This window comes from Bufo gargarizans, chromosome 7 (assembly GCF_014858855.1).
Source record: "Bufo gargarizans isolate SCDJY-AF-19 chromosome 7, ASM1485885v1, whole genome shotgun sequence".
Lineage (NCBI taxonomy): Eukaryota > Metazoa > Chordata > Amphibia > Anura > Bufonidae > Bufo > Bufo gargarizans.
Window position 1 is genome coordinate 47,365,889 of NC_058086.1, and position 15,752 is coordinate 47,381,640.

Here is a 15,752-nt window from a genome sequence, read left to right on the forward strand (position 1 = left end):
GTGTTTTGTCAGGTGGTATAATGTTGGACAAAAGTGTCTATCGCTGCACCAAATTTATCATCCAACCTGAGTCCCTGGGATAAATGTCAGGGCCTTTCGACTGTCTGGTCCAAGTTTATGCCATCTTCAGAACTAGTAAATCTGCCCCAATGTTTTAGGTTTAAATTGACGTACAATATGAGACTGAATAACAACACTTTGCTTTACTCGGCTTGCACTGACAAACTTGCATCACCATGTATTAATCGCCAGTAGGGATGAGCAAACTTCTGTTTTTAAGTTCGGCGTACAAGGTTCCGGTTTTCTAAGAATTCCATTATGGATTCCGCTACCACGAACCATAACTTATGGTATGTGGTAGCAGAATCCACAACGGAATTCTTAGATAACCCAAACCTTGGACGCCGAACTTGAAAACACATCCATCCCTAAACATCAGTCCTACCCAGAGCGGCATTCACAATTCTGCTTTTAGATAATTGAATTCATGTAATTGCAAAGGAAATTCTCAGTATGAGGGCTCATGCACATGGCCGTGTTTTTTGTCTGCATCCAAACTGCATTTTTTGCGGGTCGGATGCGGATCCATTCAGTCTTCAACGGGGCCGCAAAAGATGCAGAAAGCACACCGGGTGCCGTCCTCATCCATGTGTCCATTCCGCAATACATTAGAACATCTCCCGTTCTTGTCTGTTTTGCGAACAAGGATAGGACAGTTCTATCGAGGCCAAGACATTCCATTCCGCAAAACATGGAACACACACGGCCAGTATCCGTGTTTTGTGGATTCTTTATTTGCAGACTGCAAAACAGACAACGGTCGTGTGCATGGGCCCTGAAAAGAATACTCAGTCTTTGCCTCCTGCAAGGTAAATGTGTTTTAGGCTACTTTCACACTTGCGTTCGGGTGTCCGCTTGTGAGTTCCGTTTGAAGGCTCTCACAAGCGGCCCCGATCCGTCCAGCCCCAATGCGTTCTGAGTGGATGCGGATCCACTCAGAATGCATCAGTCTGGCACTGTTTGTCCTCCGCTCCGCTCAGCAGGCGGACACCCGAACGCTGCTTGCAGCGTTCAGGTGTCCGCCTGGCCGTGCGGAGGCAAACGGATCCGTCCAGACTTACAATGTAAGTCAATGGGGACTGATCCGTTTGACGTTGACACAATATGGTGCGATTTCAAACGGATCCGTCCCCCATTGACTTTCAATGTAAAGTCTGGACAGATCCGTCTGAGTACAAATTGGACTTAGACTTTTTTCTGAAATATAATGCAGACGGAACCGTTCTGAACAGATACCATAGTTTGTATTATAGGAGCGTATCCGTCTGTGCAGACACCAGACGGAACCGCTCCGAACGCAAGTGTGAAAGTAGCCTAAATTGTAGCACAAAGTATTTGTTTTATTTTTTTGTAAATTGGATTTATGTATTTATTTTTACAGAAGTATTGTTTTGCTTTTATTCATTGTGTTATACATTGTATCTATTTTAATCATTTATTTCATATTTACTTTAATATGTTACAGTTAATACACTTAGGCCCCTTTCACACGGGCGAGTATTCCGCGGGGATGCAATGCGTCAGTTGAACGCATTGCACCCGGACGAAATCCCGACCCATTCATTTCTATGGGGCTGTTCACATGAGCTGTGATTTTCACGCATCACTTGTGCGTTGCGTGAAAATCACAGCATGCTCTATTTTGTGCGTTTTTCGCGTAACGCAGGCCCCATAGAAGTGAATGGGGTTGCGTGAAAATCGCAAGCATCTGCAAGCAAGTGCGGATGCGGTGCAATTTTCACGCACGGTTGCTAGGAGACGATCGGGATGGAGACCCGATCATTATTATTTTCCCTTATAACATGGTTATAAGGGAAAATATTAGCATTCTGAATACAGAATGCTTAGTACAATAGCGCTGGAGGGGTTAAAAAAATAAAAAATAATTTAACTCATCTTAATCCACTTGCTTGCGCAGCCGGCATCTCTTCTGTCTGTCTTCTGTGCTGTCTGGAGGAACAGGACCTGTGGTGACGTCACTTCGGTCATCACATGGTCCATCACCATGGTAAGAGATCATGTGATGGATCATGTGATGACTGGAGTGACGTCACCACAGGTCCTGTTACTGCACACAGCTAAGATGAAGACAGAAGGAGATGCCGGCTTCGCAATCAAGTGGACTAAGGTGAGTTAAATTTTATTTATTTTTTTATTAACCCCTCCAGCGCTATTGTACTATGCATTCTGTATTCAGAATGCTATTATTTTGCCTTATAACCATGTTATAAGGGAAAATAATACAATCTACAGAACAAAAATCCCAAGCCCGCACCCGCACATTTTCCCGCAATGCCCGTGTGAAAGAGGCCTTATTTTGACAAATTCCTTCTATTTATTGGAGGATATTTTACTTCGTGAAGGGGTTCAGATGCAATAACCACATGATGGCAAATTCTCTGCAGAAACATTTAAAGAGTTAAAGGGGTTGATCGTCATTTTAAGCTATTTCCCCAAGAGCAAACATTGGTATGAAATAAGGAAATCACTTATACTCCCCTCCACTCCGATGGTCCCCACTGATCCTGCAGCGTTGGCTTCATGTGCAGTGTCCACATGCTGAAGATATGTGCATGTATCAGTGCTGAGGCCAGTGACTGGCTGCAGCAGTCATGTGAATGATGCAAATGACGGCATTGCTCCAGGACCATCAGGGAGCACCATAGTGGCATGGCTGGAGTGGCCAGGCATTTCACAGGTGAGTACAGGTTGTTTTGCTATCTGAAACTATTGCCTGCACTTATGGAAATTTCTTAAGATCTCAGACAACCAGCAGCTGCCACTAGGGGGAGCTTAGAATCATATTCCATAGTACCATTGTAGTATTAAGTCCAATAAGCTCCCCCTGGTGGTGGCTGTAGGCCACCAAAACTTCACCATTTATCTCCTTGGCTGTGCGGGATATTTGGAGCAGTCTATTGGTTTTCCAATCGTTGTAGAGCTTAGATGTGACTGGACTCAATATTTTAGAAAGTGCCAATCATGCAACCAGAACAACCCCTCCCCTTCTCAGGTCTATGGGCATTATGTATAATAGACCCCTACTATTAGATAAACTCTGATTATTTACCATCCCTTTCAGGGTGAGGTCAGCCAGGGGCGATCGGTTTCCATGAAAATCCGGCCAGACATGTAAATCACCAGCAAGAGAGTCTTGCGACCCTGACGCCCGAATCTGGTCCAGATGATCATTTAGGAATGCATACAGGTGCTGGCCCCTAAGAGTGAAGCGAAAAAACCGAGACTTATTCTACTGAATGTAAATATTTACACAGAGGAGGAAAATGTGACCAATCAGAGGTAATTATCCGCTGGCGAACGCTCACGGCTGAAAGACCAGAAGTCATCAGAGATGATGGAAAACCTGGAGAGAAGCGGCTCCGTATGTTCCGGTGAAATTAAGAGTTCCAAATACTTAGAAATCAGAAATACACTGGAGTGACTGCTGTGAGTGAGGCCGACCCTGTGTTGGAGGAACCACTGCTGGCAGTATTATAAGGTGCTATGTCAGCACTGTTACAAAACCACTGGGGTTGACACTGTTACGGGGGAGCTAAGGCTGCACAGTTATGGGGGTCCTGTCATGTAACCGCTGGGGGTGTCACTGTGATGGGGTGGATTAGGCTGGACAGTTATGGGGGTCCTGTCATGTAACTGCTGGGGGTGTCACTGTGATGGGGTGGATTAGGCTGGACAGATATGGGGGTCCTGTCATGTAACCGCTGGGGGTGTCACTGTGATGGGGTGGATTAGGCTAGACAGTTATGGGGTCCTGTCATTTAACTGCGGGGGGTGTTACGGTGATGGGATGGATTAGGCTGGACAATTATGGGGGTCCTGTCATGTAACTGCTGTGGGTGTCACTGTGATGGGATGGATTAGGCTGGACAATTATGGGGGTCCTGTCATGTAACTGCTGTGGGTGTCACTGTGATGGGGAAGTTAGGGCTGGACAGTTATGGGGGTCCTGTCATGTAACTGCTGGGGGTGTCACTGTGATGGGGTGGATTAGGCTGGCCAGTTATGGGGGTCCTGTCATGTAACTGCTGGGGGTGTTACTGTGATGGGATGGATTAGGCTGGACAATTATGGGGGTCCTGTCATGTAACTGCTGTGGGTGTCACTGTGATGGGATGGATTAGGCTGGACAATTATGGGGGTCCTGTCATGTAACTGCTGTGGGTGTCACTGTGATGGGGAAGTTAGGGCTGGACAGTTATGGGGGTCCTGTCATGTAACTGCTGGGGGTGTCACTGTGATGGGGTGGATTAGGCTGGACAGTTATGGGGGTCATGTAACCGCTGGGGGTGTTACTGTGATGGGGTGGATTAGGCTGGACAGTTATGGGGGTCATGTAACCGCTGGGGGTGTCACTGTGATGGGGTGGATTAGGCTGGACAGTTATGGTGAAACTAAGGCTGGCACTGTTATAGAGAAGTTAAGGCTGGCACTGCTATGGGGGTGCTTAGGCTGGCACTGTGATGGGGTAGCTGAGCAAGGACAGTTGTGGGGGAGCTAAGGCAGGCACTGTTGTGGAGGAACTGTTGCTAGCTCTGTCATAAAGCACAATAGCTAATACTGAAATGGGGTATTGTACTGTGACTGTTATGGCAGCACCGGGGCTCGCACGTTTCTAGGACTGGCACTGTTCTGGGGAAATAAGCTGTACTGTCAAGGAAGGATAATGGTCGGTATTGTGTATGACACTGTAATAGGGACTTGGGAATAATGCAGAAGCATAGGGGCTGGCATGGTTATGGGGTTGCTGAGGATGGCACTGTTATGGGGAGACTATGACTAGTACTAACATAGGTGCAGGGGAGTAACTACCGTAGCGGCAGATGAGACCATGCGACTGCTGTGGGGCCAAGAGCAAGGGGGGGCCCAGTCTTAGTTGGGATCCTCTCCTCTTCTACTGGAGGTGAAAACTTGGCCCAAGGGTCATTGAAGAGGGTTAAGGAAGAAACCCTTCTGTCCTGTGTGGGGGCCTAGTTCGATCCTTGCTATGGGGCCCCTATTTCTCTATGTACACCACTGCATAGGTGTATAGTGACTGGCATTGTAATGGGACATTATGGTATGTTGTCCCGGGATTGTTATTGAAGCACTAGGACTGGCATTATTATGTGGTTGATAAGGCTGGCAGTGTTATGGGGAACTGTGACTGGTACTAGCATGGGTATACATAAAATAGCATTGTTATGGAGCACTATGATGGCATTGTTATAGCGCTTAGTGCCAGGATTGTTATAAAAGCACCAGGACTGGCATTGGTATGGTGAACTGTGACTGGTACCATCATGAATGTACTGTGACTGGCATTGTTATGTGGCACTATAATAGCCTTGCTATGGTGCCTTGTGCCAGGATTGTGTCAGATGTAAGGATCACACTGTTAGGTGCTTGCTTTTGCTGGCACTGTCATGGGGGAACTGTAACTGGTACTAGCATGGATGCACAGCAAGCATTGTTATTTGCACTGGGGCTGGCACTGTTATGGGGGAACTGTGACCGCGACTAACATAATTCACAGTGACTGGCATTGTCATGGGGCACTGTTATTGTACATTATGCCTGGATTTTCATAGAAGCACTAGGGATGGCACTATCATGTGGTTTCTTAGACGGGCACTGTTATGGGGGAATCCTACGGCTTGTTGGGAGTCCCAGGTTCATGGCGGTCAGAGAGGCGCAGGATTAATATGGCAGATTTTCTCATGGATTCTCCAGACCAGAAACGCCACCCTCTATAATGACGGATGATTGGCCGTTGTCTCATTTAACATAAGACGGTAATATTCATTTAGCGCACATGTATACACAGCCGCACGTTAATGAACCCCCCGGGGGCGCCTGACCTCTGACCTCCCCCAGCGCTGTATATTTGCTCTTAGAATTTGCTCGTTTCGCTCCACATTTTTTCAATTAGAAGGTAACGTGCGCTGATCACCGAATATCACCCAGAGTGCGCCACACTTGGAAGACATTAAAATAATGAATTCACATCATCCCCAGTGTTTGCTTTTCTGGAACCAACTTGTAATTTAAAACTTTAAGCTTTTCTTTAATTTTTTTTCTCTCTTTTTTTCTTTTTTTGTTTCTGTACTGTTTTTTTTTCAGAGCCCCGTCTGGATTCAGATTTTCTTTTAGCTTTCTGGTTAGATGAATTTGATTTTAGTATTATTATCATTTAAAGCAATACTATTGTTATTTTTAAAGAGCCATTAGACCCCATATATTGTAATCATGGAATTAATTACAGAATGACAGTAAGGACTGACACATAGGCCGTAGAAAATGTCATCTTTTTAGTAATTCTGTACTGTTACGTATTAATATACGTGCATCTCTATATATTTTTTTATTAACATTGACAGCCTTTGTTCCCCATAACAGTGTCAACCACAACTCTATAACACTGCCAGACCCTTCCCCATAATAATGCAGTAGTATGTAAGACCCAGTCCCAGCTTCAGTGCTTCCATAACAGTCCCCACACAATGGGCAACGTGCCCACTGGGAATCCGTCACCGTATCAGCTCATTTCCCCATAACAGTGCCAGCTCTTGTGCTCCCATAATAGTCCCAATACTACACCCTATGACAACCCATCTGTGTGTCCATGAGAGTATCAACTAATTTCCCCATAAAAGTGCCATCTAAGTAACCCCATAACAGTGCCAACCCCAATGCTTACAAAATAGCCACAATACAATGCCCCATGAAAATACCATCATAGTGCCCCATAACAATGCCGCTGTGCAACCATGACAGTATCAGCCTGCATCCTCATAATAATGCCAGCCTAGGCAACACTATGCCAGCTCCTGTGCTTCCATAATAGTCAACTATGTCCATCATAGTGCCCCATAACAATGCCTCTGTGCATCCATGACAGTATCAGCCTGCATCCCCATAATAATGCCAGCCTAGGCAACACTATGCCAGCTCCTGTGCTTCCATAATAGTCAACTATGTCCATCATAGTGCCCCATAACAATGACTCTGTGCATCCATGACAGTATCAGCCTGCATCCCCATAATAATGCCAGCCTAGGCAACACTATGCCAGCTCCTGTGCTTCCATAATAGTCAACTATGCCCATGAAAATGCCATCATAGTGCCCCATAACAATGCCTCTGTGCATCCATGACAGTATCAGCCTGTTTCCCCAACCAAGACAACCCCGGAACAGCACATCCATGAAAACTCCAGCACAATGCCCCATAACAATGCTATCTTAGTGCCCCATAACAATGCCAACCATTTGTGCATCCATAACCCATTTTCCCATAAAAGTGCCATCTACGAATGTCTATAACAGTGTCAACCTCAGTGCCCCAGCACAATGCGCCATAACAATGTACTAATAATAGTTCCCCCATAACAATGCCAGCTCCAGTCTGTTCATGTTTGATGATGTGAAAACACAACAATGCCCTATACAGTAGATGGATGTAAACATAAAAAAAAAAACTATATGCCCATCATGTGTGCATTAGCCCATAGAACAAAATGTCCCTTCAAGAACACAGGACACTGCGAAGCTGCTAGGGCCGTGGCCGTCAGCACAGCGCTGACACATTCCACATAGCAACCAGCTGAATTTTGCATGCAGCTTTGGTAGTGACTGGAGTATAAAGCCTAGTTTATAAACACTATATGCAGATTCAGGGAAAGGAATCTTGGCAGCATTTTATCTGACCAGGATTTACCAGTACAAAGCTTGCACAGCCGGGCCGTAGACCGAGGCTTGTAATGAAGAAAGCAGACCCGTACTCCATAACCACAGCCCGAAACCAAGGAGAAATCCATTCTTGTTACAGTCAGAAACATAATCTTTCTTCTTCTTCTCTTTGATCTTTTTCCCATTTTACCCCAGTCTATTTTTTTTTTTCTCTTTGTCTAAAAGCTTTCAATCCGTAGGAGACAAAAGTAATTCTTGTCAGGGATATCTTGGCAGATCTTTCCTATTGTGCGGCTGATGTATGAGCCGGGCTGCTTTCTATCATTACACTAATGACAAATTGAAAAGGTGCCAGTAGGCAGCAGGAAAGCCGTATGCAAAAAAAAAATAATATATAATAAAAATGACGCTGACCTGGAGTTAGCTTTCTTTTGTAAGTCGCTGAATCCATCGTGGCCCTGGACGACATGATCAATCTTAAGAGGGGAGAGAGAAATGCAAATTCAATGAAGTGTAATGGATGCTGCCTCTAATTCTGCATCGCATAATGCAACGTAATCTATTTATCCATCGAGGACGCCATTTACTAAAACACCGCGGCCCGGTCGCTTCAATTCATTTACATAGATTGGAAGCTCGTCAGCATAACGCCGGCAGAGAGGAAACATTTATTTTAGGCCTCTTTCACACGACAGTATGGCTTTTTCAGTGTTTTGGGGGCCGTTTTTTCCATGTCCGCTGTTCCATTTTTTGTTTCCGTTTTTTGTTTCCATTTCGGTTCCGTTTTTCCGTATGGCATATACAGTATACAGAAATTACATAGAAAAAATTGGGCAGGGCATAACATTTTCAATAGATGGTTCTGCAAAAAACAGAACGGATACGGAAGACACTCGGATGCATTTCTGTATGTGTTCCGTTTTTTTGCGGACCCATTGACTTGAATGGAGCCACGGACTGTGATTTGCAGACAAGAATAGGACAAGACTCAAAATCTAGCGGAACAGAATTGCAGGACATACGGAAACGGAATGCTCATTCCGTTGTTTTTTGCGGACCCATTGAAATGAATGGTTCCGTATACGGACCGTATACGGTACGCAATAAACGGCCCGTATATGGAACGCAAAAAACGTTCGTGTGAATGAGCCCTTAGGCCTCATGCACACGACCGTTGTGTGCATCCGTGGCCGTTGTGGCGTTTTCAGTTTTTTTTCGCGGACCCATTGACTTTCAATGGGTCCGTGGAAAAATCGGAAAATGCACCGTTTGGCAGCCGCATCCGTGATCCGTGTTTCCTGGCCGTGAAAAAAATATGACCTGTCCTATTTTTTTCACGGCCAACGGTTCACGGACCCATTCAAGTCAATGGGTCCGTGAAAAATCACGGATGCACACAAGATTGTCATCCGCGTCCGTGATCCGTGTCCGTGATCCGTGTCCGTTTTTTCCTATCATCTCAATGGCAAACTTGACTTAGATTTTTTTTTTTCATTTTTCATGTCCGTGGATCCTCCAAAAATCAAGGAAGACCCACGGACGAAAAAACGGTCACAGTTCACGGGCCTACGGACCCCGTTTTTGCGGACCTTAAAAAAAAAACGGTCGTGTGCATGAGGCCTCAATGCGAGGAAGAGGGAAAACTCTGAGACATTTTGAATTGTTTTGTTCTGCTTGGGCCGGAGCTTCATGGCGACTTTTCACTGTGATTGAAGGTGACAGCAAGCACCGGGGTGACACCCATTCAAATGCATGAACGCCGCTCCGCGGTTTTATATTTTGCAACTTCCCAAAGTATTTAGGTTTTAATTTCTCACCATTTTCAAGACCTATGCTTGCTGTCTGTGAACGGAAACATTTTGACTTACATCTAGAACAGTGGTCCTCAACCTTTTCATACCAAGTACTCTCTAGTGACACAGCAGGAATAAAGCCCACCATAATGCCTTCTGTAATATTAAAGCCCTCACAGTGTGTTCCAGTAGTAAATATGCCCCCTAATAGTATTAACACCCACCATGGTGGCCCCCAGTTGTAATAAAGCCCAAATTAGTAAGACCCTGAAGTAACAATGTTCCTATAGTGCCCCAGTAGTAATAAAGCCTCCATATAATGTATTCCGGTAGAGAAAATATGTTCCCTTATATTGTGCCCAGTAGAACCAATGTTTCCATAGTGCCCCCCAGTTATAATAATGCCTAGTGGCCCAATTGCATGCTGCCAAAGCAAAGTATTAAAGTCCAATACCTACCTCCACACCGCGGTGCAGGATACAGGCCTCTTCTGGACTGGGTCCTGAGCTGTATGCAGCCCGTCTCAGGTGGCGTGATAATGATGATGTCACCATGCATTCTGCGCCAGATTCTGACTACAGGCACTAGACCTGAAACTTACCATGAACGGTGGGGCATGGAGACATCACTTTCATGCCCTGACACTGAATCTAAGGGTCCATTCACACGCCCGTGGTGTATTGCGGATTCGCAATACACCTGGCCGGCACCCCCCATAGAACTGCCTATTCTAGTCCGCAATTGTGGACAAGAATAGGACACGTTCTATTTTTTTCGGGGCCCGCGCTCCGGTAATGCGGTGCTCTCTGCATCCATTTCTGCCCCATTGAGAATGAATGGGTCCGCACCCGTTCCCAATATTGCGGAACGGATGCGGACCCATTTGTGGACATGTGAATGGACCCTAACAGGTTTGTTGTTCTGAGGATGGTGAGGCTCTAACAACCAGAAATAAACCATTACCGGCTGTGAGGGCCGTCCCGCGCACCCCTCACCCTGCAGCGATTTATTGTGTCAGACTTGTAGGGGTGCATTTAAATAATTAGTGATGAGCGGCTGGGGCAATATTTGAATTTGCGATATTTTGAGAATATTTGGGCGAATATTCATCATAAATTTGCAAATTCGCTATTATTTTCTTGATTGCGAAAATCGGCAATGTAATATTTGCGTAAAGTGCGTGCACAATACAGGCGTGGGTCACTTTTGCTACATTTTCTAAGCTGCTAGAAGTTTCCTGAGACTGGAGTAAATGGTCGGCACGGCAGGACATTACAATAGCTTTATATGCAGATAGAGTGCCCCAATATATTTCAATTAATCGGCAATTAATGATGCGCATATTTTGGCGCAATACATGCAACTTTACATTTTAGCAGTTTTGACTACATATTACTGATGCACTAAGTATTGTTGTGACATCACAGCACTATGTCTGTAGCATGTATGTATGTACACTAATCCCTATCACACTACCTAACACCCTGCACTGGAACCTACCAGCTCCATTATATCAGGAGATAACCTACACTGACTATCTGTAATATATATAAGCTAAATAACTAACTAGCACAGAGCTCAGCAATGTCACTGCTCTCTCTCTCAGATCTGCAAAATACTGCATACAATGGCTGCTGGGGAGGCTCTTATATAGTAGGGGGTCGGCTACTTTCCTATTGGTTGCTAGGGGTATTGCTAAGCTCAGACAAAGACATTGCAGCCTTCTCATTGGCTCACAAGCAAGAAGCAGGGAGGGATCATGGGTTCAGGTGAAAAAAAATCTAGAATATTCGCGAATACATAGCACTATATTCTAAATCTTTGCGAATTCTCCAAGTGGCGATATTTGCGATTAAAAATCTAATATAAATAAGTAGTTGTTTTGTTGTGACCTTTGATACAACTATCATAATCTCAACAAAACTGATACTTTTTTCCTGAAAATGTTGCAGATTAGCCAAAGTTATGAAAATTTAAGCACAAACGGTAACACAATGTGACACTGTGGATATTTTTCCAGCAGTCTTGCATTCGTAAAATTTCCGCAATGAAATCCGTTCAGAAATTGACTAATGGTGCAAATTTTTCTGACAATTTTTGCTGCAGGTTTCACCCTTTGCAATGCAGAGGATGGAATCCAATGCAAATCCGTAGCAAAATCTGCATGAAACTCAGCATTTCAACAACTCGACAACTTATATTTATGTATATTTTAATGATATACTCGCCCCCCCTAGCATCTCAAGAAAATGTCAGCAGATGACCTCAGATCTGTGTATCAGGATGAGTTGGATGACAGGCTGCTGCCTCTGCACTCGTTCCATGAATCACTTCATATCCATAATCGATATGTAAATGCTGCAGATCCAGCGCTGGAGCGCTCCATTCTCTGAGTCACACCAGAGGGTCTAACCTCATGACTAAACATCCATATATTATGCAAGAAATCAATGTGCAGCAGTCTCTTCATGTCCCGCGGCAGCGATCACTGGATAAATGGCAAATCCTACGCTAGCCCGTGGGCAGGTATGGCATGACTATGGAAGAAGAGTCTGACTGGTGAGGATCTGACCACCGAGACCCCGATGTTCACAAATACAGGGGTCCTGAGTCCACTTTCATAAATAAGTGGTGGTCGAGCATGCCCAGTTCTCCATTAATTTCCATGGGACTGCCAGACACTGTCGAGCCAACCACCATTTTATTATATAGGGAGACCCTCATTCTCATGATCCATGGGGGTCCCAGTGGTCAGTCCCCCATTGAACAGACCCATCCTGTGTACTGTGCATAGGGGATAGGTTTAAAACTTTACACATCCATTTTAAGTTCCTGCTTTTATGCCGCTATCCTTTAGTCACAGAGTCGCCTAGTCTTCTGAAACATGCATAGCCCCTGCCCTCTGCTCCCCTTTCATCTCTCCGCCCATGGGGTTTTGCATTAAAATCAATGCAGGTCTCAGGAGTGAATCCCCAATTAATGAGGAGGCATGAGGGAGTTTTATAGCAATAATGGAGATCTGCTTACTATGCTAAGCAAGTGATGCTAGTATACTGTGCACTGGTAGGGCTGTATTATGCTAAGGTCATGATGGCGGTACATGGCATTACATAATATCTTATCACAACAGATCCTGAATAACTCACCAGTTTCCCAGTTGCACTTTGTCCACCCTCGTTGAGCCAGAATCCTGGAACCATGGCTGAGTAGTAGGGGCCCCACACACCAGGGACAAATATAGGCTCCTCACTGATCTGGAAGGAAACAGAAATGTTATAGAACTTTCCATTAGGCTGAATGATATTTCACTTTTATCATTCTGGATGTCATTCTGACAATCTAATACGTGCAGACTGTGTCTGCCTGGCTCCTCGGGGGTGGGACTAGTGATGTCAACAAGCCTTGGGTGGGGAAGTTATTTTCTATGGTAAGGTAAAGTAATTAGCATCTTTGTAACATTTATACTCAGGCTCTACAAAGCATGGGGGGGTCTATGGGCCATCAGATGCCAGGCTCTGTTACTCAGTGTCCTCCTAGGCCATACTATATTGACTGTATATAGATCATTCATATATTCAATATATACAGAAGTGAACATCTCAGCAGATATGAGATCCTGCTACGTGAAGGCTATGATGATCCACAGACACTCAGCAGTTCATTTACAGCCAGAGCTGAAATCCTTGTTTACTTTGGCTAATGCCGTCTCTAAGAGTTTATATCGGACGCCTTTTTCCAATTATGTCTGAAAGCTTTCTCTACAAAGAAGCTGCATCTGGGAATGTCCTGGAGGGATCAGTATAAAGGAGCTGCCGCACATAGAGCCATGATGAGAAGGGATACAATGTAACAAGCATTTGTTATGTACAATGTATAAACGGCTCATGGTGGACACATTAACCATGGAGGACCAGAGAGGCTGCAGAGGATGGGAGCCCACACTGCCACATACGAGACCAAGCAGTGGCAGAACCTCTGGGGGCCCAAAGTAAAAGAAATGTGTGCTCCATGTGTGCTGCGCAGATGGCAAATCATGTGATACTTCATGTTCTTGCAGTGACCTCGGTAGAAAGTAGAATGAAGAGGCTGCAATCTGACAGCAGCTCCTTGTCGTTTTGCTAGGTGTATTCCTGGCAGTGTATACCTGGTTGGTATCATGATGGCTCGAACAATGTAGAACTGGCATCTGTTGACGGCGTAACTAGAAATGACTGGGCCCCACAGCAAACCTTTGAACGCTCCCCCCAGCAACTAAGGGGGGAGGCATGGGGGGCGGTCCGCCCCGGGTGCCCGCTCTCAGGGGGGTGCCAGAAGCAATGAGCGCTTCGATCAATACAGATGGAAGCTCTCATTGCTGGAGCGCAGCGAGCTGTGGTCCTGTCACTCACCGCTCAGCTCCCCGCGCTCCTTCCCTCCTTCAGGCCGGTGGCGCTCTAAATGGTGAAGCAGGAAGACTTCTCCCCGCTCCACCATTCAGCCTGCAGGCACAGATTGCGCTCCCGGCCTGTGTGGGCGGAGCCTGCAGCCTGGAAATCTGCATAAGCCCCGCCCACACAGTGCTGCAGAACGATCTGTGCCTGCAGGGAAGAGAGGTAAGTGAGCTTCAGGAACGGGACAAGGTGAGTAGGTACTGTTTTTTATACAGAGGGGGCACAGAGGGCTTTATTACTATGGAGGGGGCACATAGGACTTTATTACTATGGAGGGGGCACAGAGGGCTTTATTACTATGGAGGGGGCACATAGGACTTTATTACTATGGAGGGGGCACAGAGGGCTTTATTACTATGGAGGGGGCACAGAGGAATTTATTACTATGGAGGGGGCACAGAGGACTTTATTACTATGGAGGGGGCACAGAGGAATTTATTACTATGGAGGGGGCACAGAGGACTTTATTACTATGGAGGGGGCACAGAGGAATTTATTACTATGGAGGGGGCACAGAGGACTTTATTACTATGGAGGGGGCACAGAGGGCTTTATTACTATGGAGGGGGCACAGAGGACTTTATTACTATGGAGGGGGCACAGAGGGCTTTATTACTATGGAGGGGGCACAGAGGGCATTACTACTATGGAGGGGGCACAGAGGACTTTATTACTATGGAGGGGGCACAGAGGGCTTTATTACTATGGAGGGGGCACATAGGACTTTATTACTATGGAGGGGGCACAGAGGGCTTTATTACTATGGAGGGGGCACATAGGACTTTATTACTATGGAGGGGTCACAGAGGACTTTATTACTATGGAGGGGGCACAGAGGGCATTACTACTATGGAGGGGGCACAGAGGGCATTACTACTATGGAGGGGGCACATAGGACTTTATTACTATGGAGGGGGCACATAGGACTTTATTACTATGGAGGGGGCACATAGGACTTTATTACTATGGAGGGGGCACATAGGACTTTATTACTATGGAGGGGGCACATAGGACTTTATTACTATGGAGGGGGCACATAGGACTTTATTACTATGGAGGGGGCACAGAGGACTTTATTACTATGGAGGGGGCACAGAGGACTTTATTACTATGGAGGGGGCACAGAGGGCATTACTACTCTGGAGGGGGCACAGAGGACATTATTAATGTGAAGGGGGCATGATGTTGGAGACAGCGGACAGGCACTGGAGGACATGATGTTGGAGACAGCGGACAGGCACTGGAGGACATGATGTTGGAGACAGCGGACAGGCACTGGAGGACATGATGTTGGAGACAGCGGACAGGCACTGGAGGACATGATGTTGGAGACAGCGGACAGGCACTGGAGGACATGATGTTGGAGACAGTGGACAGGCACTGGAGGACATGATGTTGGGGACAGCGGACAGGCACTGGTGTTCTGTAATACAGCAGGGGGGATGTTGGGAATGAAGTGTATAGTTGGGTGTCATCAGCTTAGAGATGGTCCTGGAAACCAAACCTGCTAATAGTCTGTCCAATAGGGTCTGTATAGAGAGAGAAGAGGAGAGGACCAAGGACTGAACCCTGAGGAACCCCAACATTAAGAGGAAGAGGAGGGGAGGTAGAGCCAGCGAATGATACACTGAAGATATGATATACGTGAAATAATAAGGGGACACCATAACATAGAATCATAAGAAGAAATGGTCCAGAATCGTACTTTCATGTGGAATTCAATTATTCACTAAACACACAGGTCAGAAGAGGTGACAGGTCTCCTTTAAAGTTGGAAAATA

General features: G+C 45.8%; 1 protein-coding gene across 2 annotated transcripts in view; it reads right to left on the reverse strand.

The window, feature by feature from the left end:
* FGGY (FGGY carbohydrate kinase domain containing) overlaps positions 1–15,752 on the reverse strand; it is a 162,240-nt gene that overhangs the window by 57,278 nt on the left and 89,210 nt on the right. For both annotated transcript variants that reach the window (XM_044301317.1, XM_044301316.1), the window contains exons 9-11: positions 12,688–12,795; positions 8,163–8,224; positions 3,131–3,278 (exon numbers count right to left, since the gene is read on the reverse strand). In XM_044301317.1, the coding sequence (XP_044157252.1) occupies positions 3,131–3,278; positions 8,163–8,224; positions 12,688–12,795 (318 nt within the window). The remainder of the gene's footprint in view (positions 1–3,130; positions 3,279–8,162; positions 8,225–12,687; positions 12,796–15,752) is intronic.